The sequence below is a fragment of the Caretta caretta genome, chromosome 27, assembly GCF_965140235.1.
Source record: "Caretta caretta isolate rCarCar2 chromosome 27, rCarCar1.hap1, whole genome shotgun sequence".
Taxonomy (NCBI): Eukaryota; Metazoa; Chordata; order Testudines; family Cheloniidae; genus Caretta; species Caretta caretta.
In genome coordinates, this window is record NC_134232.1 from 10,156,574 (window position 1) to 10,172,687 (window position 16,114).

General features: G+C 47.2%; 1 protein-coding gene across 2 annotated transcripts in view; it reads right to left on the reverse strand.

Annotated features, from left to right (window-relative positions):
* The window catches only part of IGF2BP1 (insulin like growth factor 2 mRNA binding protein 1), a 65,918-nt gene that overhangs the window by 16,571 nt on the left and 33,233 nt on the right, over positions 1-16,114 (reverse strand). For both annotated transcript variants that reach the window (XM_048830239.2, XM_048830241.2), the window contains 7 exons: positions 8,570-8,618; positions 7,301-7,352; positions 5,347-5,410; positions 3,096-3,377; positions 1,977-2,111; positions 1,510-1,632; positions 219-354 (listed from right to left, as the gene is read on the reverse strand). In XM_048830239.2, coding sequence (XP_048686196.1) covers positions 219-354; positions 1,510-1,632; positions 1,977-2,111; positions 3,096-3,377; positions 5,347-5,410; positions 7,301-7,352; positions 8,570-8,618 — 841 coding nt within the window. The remainder of the gene's footprint in view (positions 1-218; positions 355-1,509; positions 1,633-1,976; positions 2,112-3,095; positions 3,378-5,346; positions 5,411-7,300; positions 7,353-8,569; positions 8,619-16,114) is intronic.

Sequence of the window (16,114 nt, forward strand, 5' to 3'; positions counted from 1 at the left end):
AGGGGCAGCTGGGAGACCGTCCGCCGTCCTGGGAGACCCCCGCTGGCAGAGACGGTGGTGACATGCCAGGCTCACCCATGCGGCCCATGCCGGCACTGCTCGGTGCACACACCTGGTTTTCTCCCCAGTGGCAGGCTGCTCCTCGGCTCCACGGCCAGGGGAGAGAGACACCAAGCCTTGGTGTCCCAAGGCGGGAAGGGGCCCTCTTTGACACTCACGCTCATGGCAGCCACGTCATTCTCGTAAGCTTCCCTCACTTTCTTCATGATCTCCTGCTCGGCTTTGCAGCAGTTCTCGATGGAGCCCTTCACGGTGATCGTCCTTTCAGGGTTGTAGAGAGTCAGATCCTGCAAACTGGAAGCGGGGGGGAGCCATCAGAGAGAGAGAGGGTGCCGCCGGCAACCCCGATTCGCTGCTGCCACGGCACGGCAATACCTGTGCGGCCCTGCGCAGACCTGATGCAACAGCCAGGACTTCACGACTCACCTTATGAAGCAGCCGCCATCCGGGATTGACCCGGGGCCTCCAAAGCTAAGAGCGGGAGCGGCTACGGCTTGAGCTTAAGAGCCACAGCTCCCCAGATGAGGCTGCCACAGACTCGCATCCTCTGCGGATTGGTACCGAGGGCGATGCGCGACACACACGCGCACCAGTGGGCTACAGTTGCATGCGCAGAGAAATGAACCCTTTGGGACTCAGATCTTCAAGAGAAGTTAAGGGGGGCCTGAATCAAACAGGTGTCCCAATCGATGAGAGCTGTGTAACAGCGTGTGCTCCCCCACTCCTGTTCCCCCCCCCCCCCCCCCACAAACGATGCTCCCGTGGGCAGGTATTGCCATGCCGTTGTTTATAGCGCTCACCCCACTTCCCATATGAATGCAACAACTCTAGTGACAGGGTCATTCAGCTTCACAACCTCCTTCTCCCCAAAGAGGGGAGAGATCTCTCCACCCGGACACTGCCCTTACTCTGGTACTGCTAGCCCCCACTTCCCCCCTCCCCCAGTTCCTTCTTGGTTTCCTCTTCCAGTAGACCTCCCCCTGCCAGGCCAGGTCTACACTTAAAAGTTAGATCGACCCAGCTACATCGCCCAGGGGTGTGAAAAATCTACCCCCCTGAGCAACACAGTGAAGCTGACCTAACCCCTGGCATAGGCAGTACTAGGTCGCCGGAAGAATTCATCCATCGACTGAGCCACCGCCTCCTGGGGACAGGATTCACTACAGCAACGGGACGCTGCAGAAAGAGTCTAGACACAGCCCCAGTGAATGGGGTAGTTAGCTCTCCTCAGCCCAGGCTGATCTGGTAATTAGCCCCTCCTTTCCTCAATCAGGCCATCTCCGAGGGAAACTAACTGGAGTTCCAGGGACCAGAGTCCTGGATCAGCTGTTGGTTCTCAGCAGTCTGTCACAGTTGAGTGACAAACTCTCTTCGGCTCCTTTAACCCACCCCCCAGCCTAAAAGCTCTGCTCGGGAACGTTTCCAGGAGGAGGAGAGAGAGAGACTTACGACGAGATGGTGATTTTCGTCTCCGTGTCCTGTTCCACCTTCTTCAGGTTCCGCCCCTCTTTGCCGATCAGCCGCCCCACAAAGTTATTATGGGCCAGGATCTTTAAGGGAACCTCGTCAGCTCTTGAGAAAGAGGAAAAGGAATGAAACCCGCCCCGAACGGCAGAGGTGGGGAGTGGGTGGGGCCAAGTGGGGACTTGCTAGGCCCATGGGGTAAGATCCTTTAGGAAGCAGCTGGGTATGTTCGAGCAGCCCATTGGCTGCATTGCCAGCACAGAATCAGGGAGTCACAATCAGGCCCCATGTTTCCAAGGTCCAGAACGGACCTCACGTGTTGGGGAGAGTCAAGACCTCCCATTTGGTCTCCCGTCGGGGCTAGTTTTCTAATGTACGGAAACCGACATCTAAAGTGTGGGAGGTATCCGGCTGGGAACTGCCTTTCCCAGCGAGGAAGCTGAAAGCCTTACGTCTTGGTGTCTTTTGCCTCCTTCTGCATAATCTCCAAGATCATCTTGCAGGCTGCCGAGCAGCCCTCGGGGGTGGAATGGATGCTGATGGCTTTCTCCGCTGCTCCCGCGTTCTCCTTCCTGTGCACGTCGATTCTGCATGAGCACAAAACACATAATAGTGAAACACACACACACACACGGGGCATCCTGCTCTGTGACCTTCGAATGGCTTGAATCCCTGTTTGCGAGCGAGGCTCATCTTTCTCCAATCTGAGCCCTCTCTTGAGGGAGGCCCAGAACTGGGTCAAGAACAGCATGGTGCTGGGTTCGCTCAATAACAGGCTAACCTGGAGCAAGTGCTTGGGGCCGTACGGATCAGAATCTAGACTTCGAATTCTTAGACTCCAAGGCTGTCTTGGAGAAAGGCATAATGGAAACCAAGGGCTGGAAGTTAAAGCCAGGCAAATTCAACTTAGATATAAGGCACCGATTTTTAACGAGTGAGGGTGGAACAAACCACCAAGGGAAGAGGTAAATTCTCCATCTCTTGATGTCTTCAGATCAAGTCTGGAGGCCTTTATGGAAGACGTGCTTTAGTCAAACCCGCTCAGTGCAGGAGTAACTTGGTGAAATTCTCTAGCGCGTGCTAGACAGGAGATCTGACTCGACGATCTAACGATCCCTTCTGGCTTTAAAAATCTATGGTTCTGAATGGGAGACCCAGGCTGTTTCAGAACACTGCAGGGGCAGGGTGGGACCCCAGTTACAACCAGATGTCCTAGGAGAGGGGAAAGAAATGGGAAGGTTCAAGCCAGCACAGCCCACATCTGTAGGTGGGTGGTGGGAGGGGAGGTGGGGGGAAAGAGGGAGGAGAAGAGCTGTTTGGTCTCTGTCTCCATTTGCTAAGGGATGGATGAGACAGATGCAGCCTGAGTGGGGATAATGGAGGATTGGAGGCTCCGGGATAATTCTTACAACTTAATAATACCAGTTCTTCTCCCCCCATGAAAAATCCAACCCCCGGCCAGTGCTCTGAACTCCTCCCCCACGACAGCATGCAAAGCAGCCCTTTCAGACTAGGGGCAGGAGACGGATGGACAGGGAAGCAGGCAGGCGGGAGGAGAAGGCAGGACTCACTTGGACTGCGTCTGCTTGGTGATGTTGCGGATGGTGGCTCCCTCCTTGCCGATGATGGCCCCCACGTACTGCGTGGGCACCAGGAGTCGGAGTGGGATGTCCACCGGCTGCTGCTTTACGGGCGCTCCTGCAGCGACGGGCGAGCCCTGCCTGGGGGCCCCCCGCGTGCCAAAGCCACCCCGCCGCCCGTTCTCTGGCCCCTGCGTGGACTGTTCGTCGGGAATGTAGGAGACTTTCAGTGCATGGTTTTCCAGCTGGTGCCCATTCAGTTTCATGATCGCTCTGGTGCAGAGAGAGAGAGAGAGAGAGAGAATATCCCAGGTTATGTCTCTTCACTGGCTCTCCTGGCCATTCATTCCCTGCTGCATCAGGTGTGATGTTCAGAGATCACTCAGTGCTTGGAAAAGCGCCGCTTTATTCCAGCGTCCGGTTCCAACGGTCTGGGCATCACAATATGACCTTCATAGCCCCCTGCCCAGACTCTCTGTCTGGGAAAGTTCAGCCCTTAAAGGCACAGACCCCAACACCATAGAAGGTACCAGAACTCACCGCAGTCAGGCTTTGTAAGTGGATGGCGGGGGGGGGGGTCCTTTAAATTGATCATTCTGGCTTGAGGACTATATCAATCCAAATTATGGAATGAAAACACAAAAAGGGGCCAGATTCATTCCTGGTATAACCCCCCACCCCCCAAAGCTGCCCCAAGGATGAATTCTGGCCTACTTTTTAATCGATTTTTCTCTTTTTTTTTTTTTAAAAAGCTGGCTGCAGGTTCGCAAGGCTACCAATAGGTGGCACTACCAGCATAAGCAAGAACTGTCCATGCTACAACTCCGTCTATCGAGCTCTCATTCAAACATCGGAACATGTGGAAGTGTCTCGCTTTACCCAGTTAATTTGAACCCCGGTTTATCCAAAAAGTCTTTGCTACTCCAACCCCCGTGAAACGTAGGATGACCAGACTTCCTGATATTATCGGGACCGTCCCGATATTAGGGGCTTTGTCTTATATAGGCAACTATGCACCCCCTCCCAAACCCCAAAAAAGTATCCCAATTTTTCACACTCACTATCTGCTCACCCTAGTGAAACGTCCCCTATAAATGGCGCTGTACCAGATGTGTATGGTTCCTTATACATGTTCAATGCCGTACAGCGGGAGATTTACTGAGCTCAGACTGTTTGGATTCTCAAAAAGTAGATAAGGAAGTGACCCGATTATAGCCTATAAGGACCATTGTGGGGGGGAAATATCAGATACTAAAGTGGGGAGAACGGCGTAACAAGAACTAGCATCTGGAAGTTAAAGCCAGGCAAATTCAACTTAGAAATAACGCACAAATTTCGAAAAGGGAGGGAGAGATTAACCAATGGAACAAACTATCCAGGGAAGAGGTCGATTCTCCATCTTTTGATGTCTTCAGATCACGACTGGATGCATTTATGGAAGATGACCTTTAGCCAGACTACAAGTTAGGAGGCTTTACCGTAGGGGTAACCGGATGACATGCTATGCCCTGTGTTATATAGGAGGTCTGACTGGCTGATCTAAAGATCCCTTCTGGACTATAAATCTATGAAATCCTCCTGTTTCAACTCAAAACTTAAAATGGTCTGAATCAATCGCTCTCTTTTAGGGCTTTCGACAGAACACATCTTTGTGGTACCGTCGCAAAAGGGAAATTTAATCTGTGCAGCTGCAAGATCCCAATTCACATCATATCAACAAGCCATTTAGAATCGGAATCATCCTTGTACAAAATGATCAAGTCGCGTTTGGCTGTCATCTCATCAGGGGCAATTTAAAACTCATTCATACCATAGATTTTTCTCTCAGAGGCGCTAACTCTCACAATTGTTGGCACATTTGTAAAGCCCCAGCTCCTGGAGTCCTGTGATTAGGTAAGGAATCTCAGCTTTCTTTCAAATAAGTACGTTTTCAGCCATTGTGATTGCAAAGAAAAACTTGAAAACCTAACCTGAGTGCCCCTAAAGGCTCAGAAACCAGAAGGCAAAGAAAAAGAACCCCAAATGTTTTAAAAAGGCTCATGATATTTAATCCAAACTCATGATTTTGGGTGGGGAGAGGGACGGACACTTGATTTTTGAATGCTTGGGGTTGGCCATGCCATTTTCTAGAAAATCCTGGTGGGGCCGGGACGGGGAAGGCTTTCTGTTTGGACAAAAGCAACTCCCTTCTTCGTTACCCTGAAAAGAGCACGGGGCATAGGGGCAGATTAATTTCACTTACTGTCTGGTCTGCTCCCGGTTTGAGTAGGTGACATTGACGACGGCCGTCTCACTGTCTGTGTTCACTTCGATCAAAACACACATGAATTAGTGGGAGTGGTGCAGAAGGGCTGCTTGGTTTCAGCCATCGGTTCGAGGGCTGCTTTTTAAATAAAAGGACTTACATTTTAAAATTAAGAACCCCCCCAGATCCTTTCTCCAGTAGCTTTCAGGGCCCGACTGACAGCCCTGAAGTCCTCTAGCCCCAGACACGGTAGAGCGTAAGCAGCAAGTATAACTCGCATTAAAACAAGCGAGGGTGTTTGTTTCCTTCTCATAGTTACACCATGTAAATAAGTAAGTCTGTTTGGCCCTGATCGTCACCTAAGTCCCATTGACTTCAATGCCTAAATATCTGGGAGGATCTGGGCCACACTGCCAACGAGCTAAGGCATTGGACTGCTCCGTTCAAGCAGTAGTGGTCCACGATTTTAGTTCTAGCAGTCTTGGGTTGAATCCCTGACCCACCATCGAGGGCTTATCATACAAACTTCCTAATAGGGATTTGAACCCCCATGGACTGCTGTCGCTTGGGACAAGCTGGCCCAGGTGGGGGAGGATGGGAAAGAGGGGAGCGTAACCCACATTATCCAGCAATATACCAAGGCAGGGGTGGCCAGCCTGTGGCTCGGTACCACATGCGGCTCTTCAGATGTTAACATGCGGCTCCTCGTACAGCACCGATTCCGGGGCTGGAGCGACAGGCACCAACCTTCCAATGTGCCCCGAGGGGGTGCTCACTGCTCAACCCCTGGCTCTGCCACAGGCCCTACCCCCACTCCACCCCTTCCGGCCCCCTCCCCTGAGCCTGCTATGCCCTCGCTCCACCCCGCCCCCCAGAGCCTCATGCATGCCACGAAACAGCTGATCGGGAGGTGCGCGAGGAGAGGGGGAGGCACTGATTGGCGGGGCTGCTAGTGGGTGGGAGGCGCTGGGACAGGAGCGGTGCGGGAGCTGATGTGGGGCTGCTGACGTGTTACTGTGGCTCTTTGACAATGTACTTTGGTAAATTCTGGCTCCTTCTCAGGCTGGCCACCCCTGTACCAAGTCATAAAGCTAGAGGAGAGATCGGCGTCTGTGGACCATTTAATCCTTGACACCTCTGCTGGAATGGCCTCTAAAACCTGTTCTTTGCTCATGCATCCTACACCCCGGGGACCTGGCCACTGGGAATAGAGATGCCCAACCCAACCCGTTTCATAAAGGACATGGAAGAGTCATCATTACTCCAAGGAGTTTTAGTCACTACCAGATTTGAACCAGAAGGGAAAGGCTCCCTTCTAACCCAAACCATTCCCCCACCACCACCATGTCCTGTTACAGGTTGAGGATTTGCCAGGAACATGACAAGATTCAGAAAGCGCCTTGGCGTGTATATGAGTAACAAGAATAACCACAGTTATAACAAACATCCTGGAGGGAATATTAAACTTCCTGCTTTAGGTCTACAGGCAGAGACCGAATACAGGGGGGCAGATTATCCCACTTCTGCCTACTGTGGGCTCTTACCTCTTCTTCTGACGCATCTGGCGCTGGCCACTTTCAGACAAGATACCAGACTAGATGGACCTCGGTTATGATCCAGTCTGGCAAGTCCAGACTTTGGATCAGCCCCAAAAATCTTTCCTGGTGCACCATCATAGGGAAAGTGAATGGGCGTTACACAGGAGTACAGAGGAGACAGTGACAACCCACTGGTCAGACGCACAGAGTTAAATTTGGCCCAGGTCAGAGGGCGAACACAAGGCCTATGGACATGTGACCCTCTGCACAGGGTTGAATTTCACCCTCTGTGAAATGGCTGAGCAAAGAAGCCTTTATGTCCCAAAAGCTTTTAAACCGAATTCTACTCACTCCAAACCGGTTAGTGTCTAACTTTAAAAATAATCTAACCAAACCCCCACGCACTTACTTACCTTGTTCACAATTTTCTACAGTACCATACTGAGCTAGCAAACCATCCAAAACCTAGAAAAGGAAGGGGAAACTACATTACATGGGGTGCATCTGACCAGACCTGGAAGATAAAACAGATCTGCAATCCAACCCTGTTTCCAGTGATCAGACAGCCTAGCTTTGGCAATTCTAGAACACGTGTGGAGAAGGCACTGGACTGGGAGTCAGAAGACTTGGATTCTATTCCTTACTCAACCCCTGGCTTGCTGCGTGACCCTGGACAAGTCATTTCCCCTCTCTGTTTGTCAGTTTCCCCCCCCCAACCCTGAGTTTGTCTAGATGGCAAGCAAGGACTGTTTGTACAGCCCCTAGCACAATGGTAGCCCAACCTCAGTTAGGGCTTCTTGGTGCTAGGTAAGACAAAGAAGGGGTGGGTGGGCGTCCGTTCGTTCATCCAGCTTATAGTATGAAAGCCACCATTTCCAAACATGGCCAGTGATTTTGGGTACCTCCATTTCTTGCTGCCCAATTTGAGACACTTTAAAGGGGCCAGATTTTCAGAGGGCGCTTTTCAGCACTTTCTGAAAACCAGGCCCCTTTAAGGCATGTCAAGCTGGGCACCAAAATAATCACCTGTGGCTCTCGAAGCCCCATGGCTCAGATCTAGAAGGGATGAGTCCACCACAGGGTTTAAAAACCAAGGAACTCAATTTGGAACTGCACCCTGACACCTGAGTCATGCTATGGTGAAGCTTCTCATAAGCATCAAAAGCAGCCAACACTTTGATCAGGAGAAACAGAACTTGGGGAGGTCACAAAGATGGAAGATGCAGCCATCAAGGTGATCCAAGCACAATTTGGGTATGTCTTTCGGAGATTTTTGTACCTTGAGTTAATTCGTTGCCAACTGAAGGAGCGTAATACATTTAAAAAGGTTTGTGTGGCTACTCCCCAAGTTTGTCTCAGGGTACAAATGTTTGTTCGTCACCCGAGAAATCAGACTAACTTCCAGCCAATGAATGAGAGGTACAAAAGGCTAGTGAAGACAAGATCAATAGAAACCTGTGCGAATACAAAATTTATATCCGCATCCGATCAGCAAACACGGTCCGCAGATATCCGCAGATTTTCAGGGCTCTAGATACAAAATCTGGATCCGCATCCATCCATGATCTGCAGACATAAAGCTGATATCTGCAGATCTGCAGGGCTCTAAAGATCAAGTGTCGGTATTTAAAAGGTTTGTATGTCATAAGTCAGGACTGTGGCTGCTCAGTTGTTTCACTTACCTCCCATCGTAACTGGGGTGGGATATTTCTTATCTGAATTTTGCGGCTTCTAAAATAAAAAGAAAATCAATGTCAAGCCCAGGTTTTTGCCTGAAATGAGGCCCTTTGCATTTCAAAGTATTTCACTTCGGCACACTGAGCAATGCTAACACTTATGTTTGCCCCAAAGCACTTTATGAGCAACAGTTAATCAAGCCCCACATTATCTTTGGCAAGGTAGACAAGTATCATTTGGTACCATTTTGCAGACAGAGAACTGAGGGACAGAGAGGTGAAAGTCACTCATGCAGACCAGGTCTATACTGGAAACGTTTGCCAGTACAGCAGTGTTGGTGAGGGGTATGATTTCTTTATGACATTTCTGTACCAGAAAAAGCTTCAGGGTAGAGTCAGTTATGCTGACACAGAAGTGCTTTTGCCATTATGGATTCATAGATTTTAAGGCCAGAAGGGACCACTCTGGTCATCTGTTCTGACCTCCTGCATAACACAAGCCAGGGGTCTTTCCCTGAATTAATTCCTGCTTTAACTAGAGCAGATCTTTTTGGAAAATGGACGGTCTTGATTTAAAAACTTCTAATGAAGGAGAATCCACCACAACCCTTGGTTAACTGTTCCAGTGGTTAATTACCCTCACTGCTAGAAACTTCTCTTATTCCTGGTCTAAATTTGTCTAGTTTCAATTTCCAGCCATTGGATCTTGCTAGACCTTTGTCTGCTAGATTGAAGAGCCCTCTATCAAATTTCTGTTCCTCATAGAGGTACTTACAGACTGTGATCAAATCACCCCTTAACCTTTTCTTTGATAAAACGAACAGATTGAGCTTCTTTAATCTCTCAAAATAAGGCATGTTTTCCAGTCCTTTGATCATTCTCGTGGCTCTTCTCTGAACCCTCTCCAATTTACCAACACTCTTCTTCAGCTGTGAATACCAGCACTGAACACAGTATTCCAGCAGCCGACATACCAGTGCCAAATACAGAGGTAATATAACCTCTTTACTCCTGCTGGATCTTCCCGTTCATACATCCAAAGATTGCATTCCCCTATTCAGCCACTCTGTTGCACTCGGAGCTCATGTTCAGCAGATTATCCACCAGGACCCCCATGTCTTTTGCAGAGTTGCTGCTTCCAGGATAGCATCTTCCCGCTCCTGTAAGCATGGCCTGGATTCTTTGTTCCTAGACACGTGACTTTTCTTTTGACCTTTTTGAAATGCATATTTTTTTGCTTGCACCCAGTTTACCAAGCAATCCAGATTGCTATTTCAGTGTCCTGTCTCTTATTATTTACCACTCTCCCAATCTTTGTGTCATCCGCAAACTTCATCACTAAATGATTTTCTGTTATTAAATATTAAATAGCGTAGGGCCAAGAACTGATCCCTTCAGGACCCCACTAGAAACACAACCACTCGATGACGATTCCCCATTTACAATTAAATTTTGAGACCTATCAGAGAGTTTTTAATCCATTTCATGTGCATCATGTTAATTTTGTACAATTCTGTTTTTTTAATCAAAATGACATGCAGTACCATGTGAAATGCCTGACTGAAGTTTATTACATTAACAATTACTTTATCAACCAAACTTGTAATCTTATCAAAAAGATATTATGTGGGTTTGACTAGATCTATTTTCCATAAACCCATGTGGATTGGCACTAATTTACATTACTCTCCTTTAATTCTTTATTAATTAACTCCAATATCAGCTATTTCATTATTTTGCCTAGAATCACTGTCAGGCAGAGAGGGCTAAAATTATCTGGGTCATCCCTTTACCGTTTTTAACCAGTGGCAAAACATTAGCTTTCTGCCAGTCCTCCAGAACTTCCCTGGGGTTCTAAGACTTATTGAAAATCAGCAAATGGTCCAGAAAGCTCCTCAGCCAGCTCTTTTAAAGCACTTTAAATCAAGTGATCCGAACCGGCAGATTTAAAAATGTCTAACTTTAGCAACTGCTGTTTAGCAACCTCTGGAGCTATTGTTGGAAAGTATTTCATCATCATTTAATATGAGTACATCATCTGGCTTTTTCCACAAAGACAGAACAGAAATATTTATTGAACGCTTCTGCCTTTTCTGACTGTTCACACTGAAATATTGGATTTCTGTTAAACACTTTTTTTTTTTAAATATGATCCAAGGTACAATTAGTGGAAAAATGATCCATCAATATACATTTTATAGAAAATCTTGTAGGAAATGAAGGACAGGCCCAAAACTAAACCTACTGCTTCAAATACCTCAAAGCTTGCGTTGTTTGGAATCTAGACCTAGGTTCCCAATACTCTGGCTGGAACCCATCTCTACAGAAAACTAAAATTTCATCCACCTAAGGCTGATCCCAAGAGCAAAACTGAACTGTAAGTAAGTGAAGTGGAATCTCTGGAGGTCATACAAAACTGAGGGGAATCTCTACACAGGGGTCGGAGGGAGGGACTATAAAACATGCTCTAATTTTAATGGTTTAGAAGAGAAAAGTTTTTTTTTTTTAATTTAAATTACACGTTCAAGTTGATAACAGGCCACTTCTCCAGTCACATCTTGGCTCCTCCTAACCTCAAGTTCCCAAAATAGAAAAGAATCTTTTTTATTTCAAAGCCAAATTTACCTCACTGACTCCCACTCCGACCTGTTCACAGCAGCTGCCACAAACAGCTGAGATGAGCGCAGCACCCAGGGGCTCAGTGGGCTTCCTGGCGTTCGCTTCAGAAGGGAGCAGAGTGCTGGGGACACCGGTACTGCAGTGAAACGCGTAGACATAGCTCCTCTGAAAACTACTGTTGCGTAGATTGTTACCCAATGTCAAACGCTCAGGAACGGGGTTTTTTTCCCCCCCATGGTTAGATTTAATCCTTTTAAATCACCTCCTACCATCGGAAGGTGGCTCACAATGGACCAAATCCTGCGTGACGTGACGCAGGCTGAAGGGAGGTGAAGGGATACAGTTGTCCCATGCTCAGTGAGTGGTCTGAACTCCAGCACACAGGTCCAATTTGGGAGTCCATCCGCATTCAGCAGAGACCTTAACGCTCATGCTCAAATTCAGGCTTCAATGGGATTTAAGTGCATGCTTTAAGGGGCTGATCCAGCAAGAGGAAGGATGGTTCATTGGTTATGGCGCTAGCCGACGACTTGGTTCAAGCCCCTGCTGTGCCTCAGGCTTCCTTTATGACCTTGGGCAAGTCACTTGTCTAGATGGACAGTTAATGCTCGGCAAGCTGGGGTATTAATCTATGCCAAGCAGTGTGCCATGCACTCTGTCCGGGACCCTGCTGCCACACTCTAAAAGCTTCCTACTGTGCTTTGATCTACTGCCATTTGAAAGGGACGTAGGTCAAAGCACGCAAGGGAACCTCTAGCAAGCGGCGGCAGGGTCCACACAAGCAGCTAGTGAGCAGCAGGCTAATGCGCAGTCGGTTTTCAACCCCAGCCTTACTGTTCTCTGTGCCTCTATTCCCCAGCTGTGAAATGGTGGTAATAGCACTTCTCTCTCTCTCACCGGGGCGGGGCGTTCTGAGAACAAAAGCTTGTGAGGTGCTTTGACAGCACAGGATGGGGGCCATATCAGTCCGTCACATCTGTAAGCGGCCGCGTTTCCACTGATGTCAGTGGCCTTTGATCAGGTCCCAGGTGCTTTGCTGAATAGCATGTAGCTAAATGCAGTGCTGAATGCCTTAGGCAGGACGCACGCCAGGAGTAGTTAAGGATGCATTTAGCTTTTTGATTTTATTTTCTTTCGATGTCGAACAATAAAAAGCTGCCATGTGTACTGGCCCTGGGGGCCTGGCCATTGATTTGAAATTACCCAACCAAATAAGAGTCAAAATGCTCCCAGAGAGCAAATATTAGGTTTGCCCACGCAAATGTGCTGAAAGCCTGATATAGGTTATGTTCATATATCCAGGGAATAGAAACCCTACTGTGTGACTTGCAATCGTAACTGTATCTATCGAAGTATTCACCAGGGTGTTTGAGAGCTCTTCAACCAACAGAGCTCAGAGAGCATGAGAAAGTAAAGGGAATTGGTTATATCTGTTTGGCTCATTCTGAATTATTAATAAATTCCAAAAAACTTGCTGGAGAGTTTTGCAGACCGTCCCCCAAATCAGGATAAATAAAAACCGCGTGGGCTTCATTTTTTAATCTGAATTTTTCATTAAATTAAATACATTTTTCCTTTTTAAAAAATAAACCTATTTAAAATCCAATGTGAAATTATGACAACCTATATTAAAGTCTAAATTTACTATAATTTATTAAAATTGTTTAAATTAAATAAAAATAATATTCAAGTGGTGCATGTTTACTGCTGATGTTTTAAAGAAAGCCAAACCACTGAACTGGTAGAAGTCACTCATTAAACACCTGGAACTAGAGAGTTTGCTGAAGTGCTTAACCAGCTTTCAACAGCAGTAGCTTCTTCTGCAGGTGCAGAGAGAATATTCTCTTCATAGAATCATAGAATATCAGGGTTGGAAGGGACCTCAGGAGGTCATCTAGTCCAACCCCCTGCTCAAAGCAGGACCAATCCCCAATTAAATCATCCCAGCCAGGGCTTTGTCAAGCCTGACCTTAAAAACTTCTAAGGAAGGAGATTCTACCACCTCCCTAGGTAACGCATTCCAGTGTTTCATCACCCTCCTAGTGAAAAAGTTTTTCCTAATATCCAACCTAAACCTCCCCCACTGCAACTTGAGACCATTACTCCTTGTCCTGTCCTCTTCTACCACTGAGAATAGTCTAGAACCATCCTCTCTGGAACCACCTCTCAGGTAGTTGAAAGCAGCTATCAATTCCCCCCTCATTCTTCTCTTCTGCAGACTAAACAATCCCAGTTCCCTCAGCCTCTCCTCATAAGTCATGTGTTCCAGACCCCTAATCATTTTTGTTGCCCTTCGCTGGACTCTCACCAATTTATCCACATCCTTCTTGTAGTGTGGGGCCCAAAACTGGACACAGTACTCCAGATGAGGCCTCACCAATGTCGAATAGAGGAGGATGATCACGTCCCTCGATCTGCTCGCTATGCCCCCACTTATACATCCCAAAATGCCATTGGCCTTCTTGGCAACAAGGGCACACTGCTGACTCATATCCAGCTTCTCGTCCACTGTCACCCCTAGGTCCTTTTCCGCAGAACTGCTGCCTAGCCATTCGGTCCCTAGTCTGTAGCTGTGCATTGGGTTCTTCCGTCCTAAGTGCAGGACCCTGCACTTATCCTTATTGAACCTCATCAGATTTCTTTTGGCCCAATCCTCCAATTTGTCTAGGTCCCTCTGTATCCTATCCCTGCCCTCCAGCGTATCTACCACTCCTCCCAGTTTAGTATCATCCGCAAATTTGCTGAGAGTGCAATCCACACCATCCTCCAGATCATTTATGAAGATATTGAACAAAACTGGCCCCAGGACCGACCCCTGGGGCACTCCACTTGACACCGGCTGCCAACTAGACATGGAGCCATTGATCACTACCCGTTGAGCCCGACAATCTAGCCAGCTTTCTACCCACCTTATAGTGCATTCATCCAGCCCATACTTCCTTAACTTGCTGACAAGAATACTGTGGGAGACCGTGTCAAAAGCTTTGCTAAAGTCAAGAAACAATACATCCACTGCTTTCCCTTCATCCTCAGAACCAGTAATCTCATCATAGAAGGCGATTAGATTAGTCAGGCATGACCTTCCCTTGGTGAATCCATGCTGACTGTTCCTGGTCTCTTTCCTCTCATGTAAGTGCTTCAGGATTGATTCTTTGAGGACCTGCTCCATGATTTTTCCGGGGACTGAGGTGAGGCTGACTGGCCTGTAGTTCCCAGGATCCTCCTTCTTCCCTTTTTTAAAGATTGGCACTACATTAGCCTTTTTCCAGTCATCCGGGACTCCCCCCGTTTGCCACGAGTTTTCAAAGATAATGGCCAATGGCTCTGCAATCACAGCCACCAATTCCTTTAGCACTCTTGGATGCAACTCGTCCGGCCCCATAGACTTGTGCACGTCCAGCTTTTCTAAATAGTCCCTAACCACCTCTTTCTCCACAGAGGGCTGGCCATCTCTTCCCCATTTTGTGATGCCCAGCGCAGCAGTCTGGGAGCTGACCTTGTTAGTGAAGACAGAGGCAAAAAAAGCATTGAGTACATTAGCTTTTTCCACATCCTTTGTCACTAGGTTGCCTCCCTCATTCATTAAGGGGCCCACAGGTTCCTTGGCTTTCTTCTTGTTGCCAACATACCTGAAGAAACCCTTCTTGTTACTCTTGACATCTCTCGCTAGCTGCAGCTTCAAGTGTGATTTGGCCCTCCTGATTTCATTCCTACATGCCCGAGCAATATTTTTATACTCTTCCCTGGTCATATGTCCAACCTTCCACTTCTTGTAAGCTTCTTTTTTATGTTTAAGATCCGCTAGGATTTCACCGTTAAGCCAAGCTGGTCGCCTGCCATATTTACTATTCTTTCGACACATCGGGACGGTTTGTCCCTGTAACCTCAACAGGGATTCCTTGAAATACAGCCAGCTCTCCTGGACTCCTTTCCCCTTCATGTTAGTCCCCCAGGGGATCCTACCCATCCGTTCCCTGAGGGAGTCGAAGTCTGCTTTTCTGAAGTCCAGGGTCCGTATCCTGCTGCTTACCTTTCTTCCCTGTGTCAGGATCCTGAACTCAACCAACTCATGGTCACTGCCTCCCAGATTCCCATCCACTTTTGCTTCCCCCACTAATTCTTCCTGGTTTGTGAGCAGCAGGTCAAGAAAAGCTCACCCCCAGTTGGCTCCTCTAGCACTTGCACCAGGAAATTGTCCCCTACGCTTTCCAAAAACTTCCTGGATTGTCTATGCACCGCTGTATTGCTCTCCCAGCAGATATCAGGAAAATTAAAGTCACCCATGAGAACCTTCATTTTGGTTTCTTCAACTTCTCCAACTCAATGACTAGTTCATTCAAAGTTGAGAAATTGATTGGAAGCTGAAAAAGCAGGAAAACTTGTTTTTCTTTTTCAATCTATGAATAAAAATTAGGTTCAAGAGGATGAGATCTACTAATTCTAAAATCTTGAAGGACGGGATGACCAGAACAATCAGTTCAATTCACTAAATACAGATCCTCTTTGTTTCCTATAGCAATTAGTTTTAAATACAAATCAGGTTTTGACAAACATATTCTGATGTATCCAGCACATTAAAGGTAGATTATTTAACTAACAAAAACTATTTTAAAATGCTGTTATATATTTTTAATTCAATTCCAATTTCCATCCAATTCAGCTTGACACAATTCATGAAGGAAAAAATGAATCATCTAGTAAAGAAATGTAATATTCACCCTTTTTCTAACATAAAATTCTTAAAAATTAAGAACATACGTATGTGAAGCTATATAATTGCTTAAATAAATGTGTATATATTTTGTGCATCCTCCTAGCTAGCAAAAAGTAGTACAATATTTAGTGCAAAGGCAATGTTTAGTTGCAAATCAACATGTTTTTAATGGATATCAACCAGTGAGAATCAGCCTTTCTTTAGGAAAATAGCTAAAA